Source organism: Brassica oleracea, chromosome C4 (assembly GCF_000695525.1).
Source record: "Brassica oleracea var. oleracea cultivar TO1000 chromosome C4, BOL, whole genome shotgun sequence".
Classification (NCBI taxonomy): Eukaryota; Viridiplantae; Streptophyta; class Magnoliopsida; order Brassicales; family Brassicaceae; genus Brassica; species Brassica oleracea.
In genome coordinates this window covers 48,690,019-48,696,340 of record NC_027751.1, presented here as the reverse complement: position 1 = coordinate 48,696,340, position 6,322 = coordinate 48,690,019, and the positions used below count along the sequence as shown (strand labels likewise).

Sequence of the window (6,322 nt, the reverse complement as noted above, 5' to 3'; positions counted from 1 at the left end):
ATTTTTAATAACACAGCTATATAAACGACGTCGTTTGTCTTTAATCAGACAAAGTGATGAAACGACGTCGTATACTTTAACACCCAAAATTAACGTCCGCTTAATTATCAGTTAACTCGGTTAACGGTGTGTTTATCTGGTCAGTCAATCGTAAGTTTCTTAATAAACCCGAAAAGTCAACAAAAGTTCAGGATTTTATTGGCTAGCCCATATGTCCAGGTTTCTTTTGGCAATTCCCGCAAAGTTCAGTGTTTTTTTGGCCGATTTCCCATTAAAAAAGGTATGATTCAAAAGGATTTTCATTTAATTGTTTTTCTTAGCTTTCTCACTTCTTTCAAACTTTTTTTTTTGTGTGTGTTCTGAAAATCGTTCAAATAGTTTCTTTCATGGCGCTTTTTAACAGTTGCATTCTCCTTCGTTATCTCTTAAACCACATTGATATTGATAAATTTTCCATTGAATTGTTTTTCTTAGCTTTATCACTTGTTTCAATATTTTTTTTAAGGTTATGAATCATTCAAATAATTTATTTTGTTGGCGCTTTTTAACAGTTGCATTCTCCTTCGTTATCTCTTAAGCCCATTGATATTGATAGATTTTTGAACCGTCGTTTTCTTTACATTGATGGCGATTAAATAAACCATGAAAACAACTTTTCCTCCATTATACTGACCAGAACACTCCTAACGAATCGTAAAACCATTTTTTTTTCCTGAAAGAGTGTGTAAAGTTTTGTCGATTCCGAAGTTTTTTGGTAGTGACAACTGTTCATACTTTACTTTTCCAATTATTCGACAGAAAAATAGGAAAATTTTGTCGATTATAAAAAAGACATTTATCATCAGTTACGTCGTCCTTTTGCTTCCTCATTGCCTGTAACGCTGCTAAATCTCTGAGTCTTTGATGGCCTATTTATAGGAACATAACTCAAGAGCAATATATAAAGTAAAAGTAAATCCACAAGTTTCAGAAAGACACGCTTAACCTGCAGAGATCGATATAAAAGGTAACACTAATATTATCATAACCTTTAATTTTCGATCAAACTATATCATAACCTCTTATTTCAATTTTTAATATTTCATTGAATGATTATACTTGATCTGAGAAATATTTAACATTTCATTTGAGATTTTGATTGAAAACAACTAAAGACGAAGAGTTAATTCTTGACACTCCTTTCTTCTTCGATTCTTACTTCACATTCTTTTTTCTTTTGACTCGGTTCCTTTTTTTCTGGACATGCATCAAGATTGTTTCATCAATTGAAGCTAACTCTTTTTATTTTCTTGGTGTTTTAGCTCTTTGGTGTGTCTCCAAACACGTGACTGGTAACGATTCCACTGTGATGATTTTGCAAATAGTTTAACTTTCTTTACTTCTGGTTGTAAGAAACTCTAGTGTCTCTTTCTTCGGTTTTAAATGACCACGAGAGGATCAGGAGAAAACATATTAATTTGTTTTTTTCTTAGTTATAGCACTATCTTATATTTTCCTTATATGTGTTCCCTAAATATGTATAGAGACATATATATTTAAATGTCAGAAACTTCTGCGCAAAAACAAATATTCTTTGAAACTTTTGATTTGTGTGGGAGGAAGGATGAGGTGAGGTCTTTACCCCTCTTTATTAGACCACTTTCTACTAAAAAGCAGAAACTAAATATTTATATTTTTTTAGACCATCGCTTGTCTCTATCAAGTTCATCTTTAAACTATTTTGTTATAATTCTAAAGACAAAAAATTGATCTACCCTGGTGCTTGGGACAATCCTATAATTTTCTCTTCGTCTTTGGGGGTCCTTTCCTCCGGTCTCCAAATTAATTAATCTTCGACCACTCTTGTCTTTATCAAGATTATTGCCCCTAATAATGAACCTTCATATCTTGTTTTTTTTTGTTAATTTAGAATAATATACAGTACATTTAAAACTTGTATCCTTTTGAGTTCCTTAATTTCTTGAAAATATTTTAAAGAATACTATTTCTTAATCTTAATGGGGGGGGGGGGATTAAAGTTTAAACTACATTAAAAATCATTGTGTCGAGTGGTTGTGATCAGAACATAATTCTTTAAATAATTTATCCATATGATGTATTCATGATTCGGACCATTCGATTCAAATGTTTACTACATCTATGGCCCTTTTTATTATTGAACTTTCACCAACTTTCCATTAGCTGAGTTGCTTATCTAATGTATTAATTAAGCCCTACACTTATTGATATCGGATTGTTGGTAACTACTGTCTAGCATTGCTTAACTTTGTTTTATAAGTATGTATATCCATCTTTATCTATGAGTAATGGTGTTTAGTTGTGATGTTTTGTAACACACTGTTTATATGGTATATAGGGCTTAAAAGGCAGAGGGCATAAAGAAGAGTGCAAAGATGTTTACTTGCATAAACTGTACAAAAATGGTAGACAGAGATGAAGAAGATGAAGATGTAGCCCGTGGGAGCACTACTCCCAACACCAAAGAAGCTGTTAAAAGCCTAACTACACAGGTCTCTCTGCCCATCTAAAGATCTATCCTTGTGCTCTTTTTAACTTAATTTATTTTACTGATTAAGTTATAATGCTTTGGGCCTTAAACTGTTTAACACTTGTGGTAAAAAAAGAGGTTTGAAAAAATCTTTTTTACTGTTAAAGAGTTCATATTAGGCTATCAAGTACAAAAAGTATAGAGCATAGAGTTCACAAGATAGCTAGCGGTTACTGTTGTTAAGGCTGTGCATGTTACAGATAATATCCGGGTCTTTTGACAAGATTTTGTGTTGATGCTACATGACCTCCCTATAGATACTCTTACAAATCTATCTTTAATAGGTGTGTCAGTGTTTTTTTCTTTCCCTTGTATGTGACAAGACATAAAATGGAGCAACAGTTAGTACAATAATCAAAACAAATCTAGCAAAATCTCAGAATCATATTTTCACACTGAATAATAGTATTACGGCTGATGCTTTGTGTGGGTGCTATTTTACTAAGATTGATAGGAAAGGGTTAACGGAGTCACGCCTAGTTGAACATGATCTTTGCTTGTTCTTGAAGATTGATCTATAAGCTCAAGTGGCTTCTTACCTAGACATGAGAAAAATATTATGGTGGGGAAACTATATAGTATACATTAAAATAACCCCAAAAAAAAACAGATATTGTGATGATGATGTTCTATTCATGGAGAAGACAAGATGAACTATATTTTATGTTTAAAATTATTATTAGATCTTCTAGCTTTATTGATGCTCTGTCCAACAATATGTTTAAGATTTTACTTTAATTGACTTCTTGGGTACGAATGCTATGCAGATCAAAGACATGGCGTCAAAATTTTCTGGTACCTCTAAACAATCCAAGCCACCCTCAGGCTCCTCAAGCACCAACTTGAGGAAAGAACAGAGAAAGTATCCGGATTTCGACGCTGCATCTGATAGTGTTCCATACCCTTATATGGGTGGTGGAAGCACAAGTTCCACTCCTGCTTGGGACTTCCCAAACTCCTCTCACCATCAAGTTGAACGGGCAGATTCAAGATTCACATCAATGTATGGCGGTGAACGCGATTCAGTCTCTGCTCAGTCGTGTGATGTGGTACTAGAGGATGACGAGCCAAAAGAGTGGGTGGCTCAAGTAGAGCCTGGTGTTCACATTACATTCGTCTCACTTCCTAGTGGAGGAAATGATCTTAAACGGATACGTTTCAGGTATATGAATTACATTCTCTTCATTTCATGACATAAAATGATTCGAATGAAGCTAACACTTACTTGTGTCTTTGTTGAAGCCGGGATGTGTTTGACAAGTGGCAAGCTCAGAGGTGGTGGGGTGAGAACTACGATAGAATAGTTGAGCTTTACAATGTTCAGAGATTTAACCGGCAAGCCCTTCAAACCCCTGGTGGATCCGAAGACCAGGTAAAATCATCAATCTCATATAGATTTGTAATGATCACATTACTTGTTCTTCAGACAAGAATGTGCTTGTGTGGATGTTTCTTGAGGCCCACGAATGAGAAGGTTTATGAGTAAAATCTCAACTTGTTTCTTCTTCAGTCGCAGAGAGATTCAACTTACACAAGAATCGAATCAGCAAGAGAAAGCAGAGACTGGACTCCAAGAAACAACTACAGGCCTCCAGGTGGTAGCAGCATCCCACATCAGTTTTACGGAGCTTCAATGGACGCAGCACGAGACGAACCGCCTTCCCTCAGTAACGCTAGTGAGATGCAAGCAGAGTGGATTGAAGAGGACGATCCTGGGGTTTACGTTACCATCAGACAGTTACCAGACGGAACCAGAGAGTTACGCCGTGTCAGATTCAGGTAAACCTAACTCTTTTAGATGATAACTTGATCAGCAAGTTAACGCTATCCAATCACTAGACTAGAGAACCGGTTCCTTTTTAACCCTAAACGTTAACCAAACTAAACCGGTTGTTTGCAGTCGGGAACGGTTTGGGGAAGTGCATGCTAAGACATGGTGGGAGCAGAACAGAGACAGGATACAAACACAATATCTCTAACTAAGTGAGGGAAAAAGAGAGTCCACTTTTGATCTTCTTTAACACAGGTAAGGTAACTTGGAAATGAAGGAAACTTGTGTAGCTTGTGACGCAAGATACAGTGTTAACATTCAATATGATTTGGTTTTTGTTCTTACACAGAATAAAAAAGTGCGTAGACCAGACCAGCATTGGTTCTTAGATAGTACCGGATGCTTTGCATTCTTCTAGTAGATTAAGCATGTGACGTTCCGGTGCACTGAGCGAAGGCAAGAATCGACGCTTGGGATTGCATTGGCTAGTTACCGACGGTTTTGTCATAAAGCCATCAGGTTCTGTGGGACCACAGCTGGTTCCAACAGATTCTACTACATCAGTTCCATCTTGAGCAATGTCCAAGTCGCCTCGTCTCCTCATGGACGCCGACACTCTCTCTTTCCATATTATCCCATCCTGTGCAACAAAAACGATCACAAAAAGAGCGTAAAGCTCTCTATAACACTCCTTATGTTTGCATTAGTAAACCATAACTATTTTATTTTCTTGGAACTTCAAGAAACATGTGAATGAAGATCATACATTGAGAATGGATGGCTCGCGGAGTGGACATTGGATCGGTTGATCAATGTCCAAGGGCTCGATAGGGTGTTCCACTGGTTTAAACTCTGTTGCTACTTCTATCCCATGAGTTGAACCAACAAGATCAGTAGTACTTGATGGCAATGCTTCCCTCATATCCTAATCATAAGACAAGATTAATGTCATCTGTATTAATAAGAAAAAATAAAAAAGATAAATTCCTCAGACCTAAAAAAGTTTTTGTCACAAATATAGACTTTAAAAATAAAAATGACCAAAATAGATTTAAATGTTTTACCGTAAATATACATTTATACTCTTATGGTTAATTAATCTAGATATTAGGGATTAGAGTTAAGGGGGTGTGGTTTAGGGTTTAGGGTTTAGGGTTTAAAAATAAAAAAAAGGTTAAAATTTTCAAAATAAAAAATATTATTTTAGTCATTTTAATTTTTAACCTCTATTTTTGTAACAAAAACTTAAAAATGTCCATTTAAGAGAATTGTCCAATAAAGAATCCTAGATTCAATTATAGCTTAAAATAAATTAAATGAATTATGTTACAGAAGCAGATTATGAACAAAGATAATGTTTTGGCTTGAACAAATGAAAGGACCCTCTAAAGATTCAACTTGAAAAATAGAAAACAAGCAACTCTATATAAGCATGTAAATCTTAGAGGCAGCTTAACTAAAAGAAAAAAACAAATCTACTGGAGAAGCATCATACTAAGAAGCAATCGCTTTGAACATAAAGCTCAACCACAATTAACAGAACAACAAGCTCATATTCCATATAACTTAACCTTCAAGAGCCACATGAAACATGTACTGGAATAAGACAAGCAAATAGAGGAGAGAGAGCTTACGATGGCACTCTGAGTTCTTCTATGGCCACTTCTACCAACAGAAAATCTGGAGAAAATACCAACCATCGTACTGAATTTGAAAAGATGATTCCTTCTTAAACTTGAGTCTTTGGACTTGTTTTTTTTCTGAAATACTGAAAAGGAAACAATATAGTAAAGAAACTTGTGCTAAGAGTATAGATTCTACAAAGCACCAAAGCAGAATAAACAAAAGCAGCCACAAAGCTAACTTCTTTAAGTCTCAAGAATATGAAGTGGCCTGATGATAAATGCTCTCTTAGCTCTTTAAGCTTTAAGCTTTGCTTGGCTTCAACAGATTCTCTTGGTTATGGTTTCTTTGTAGTGTTCCTCCAACTTCTCTTTGCTTTG

At 35.3% G+C, this 6,322-nt stretch overlaps 2 protein-coding genes across 3 annotated transcripts; one reads left to right on the top strand and one right to left on the bottom strand.

Moving 5' to 3' along the window:
* The first annotated feature begins 875 nt into the window (after positions 1-875).
* LOC106340417 (protein Brevis radix-like 1) lies at positions 876-4,772 on the top strand. The gene is made up of 7 exons (XM_013779296.1): positions 876-1,006; positions 2,357-2,510; positions 3,316-3,710; positions 3,791-3,920; positions 4,059-4,327; positions 4,449-4,574; positions 4,669-4,772. The coding sequence occupies exons 2-6, from the start codon at positions 2,394-2,396 to the stop codon at positions 4,525-4,527; spliced, it is 990 nt and encodes a 329-aa protein (XP_013634750.1). The 5' UTR covers positions 876-1,006; positions 2,357-2,393; the 3' UTR covers positions 4,528-4,574; positions 4,669-4,772.
* On the bottom strand, positions 4,581-6,322 carry LOC106340418. 2 transcript variants are annotated; one of them, XM_013779297.1, is made up of 4 exons: positions 6,184-6,322; positions 5,954-6,087; positions 5,086-5,244; positions 4,581-4,959 (listed from the first exon to the last, which is right to left on the bottom strand). In XM_013779297.1, the coding sequence occupies exons 2-4, from the start codon at positions 6,017-6,019 to the stop codon at positions 4,705-4,707; spliced, it is 480 nt and encodes a 159-aa protein (XP_013634751.1). In that variant the 5' UTR covers positions 6,020-6,087; positions 6,184-6,322; the 3' UTR covers positions 4,581-4,704. The 2 variants fall into 2 exon arrangements, with proteins under 2 accessions (XP_013634751.1, XP_013634752.1); XM_013779298.1 differs by lacking the exons at positions 5,954-6,087; positions 6,184-6,322 and adding an exon at positions 5,891-5,913 and having other exon boundaries at positions 5,086-5,271.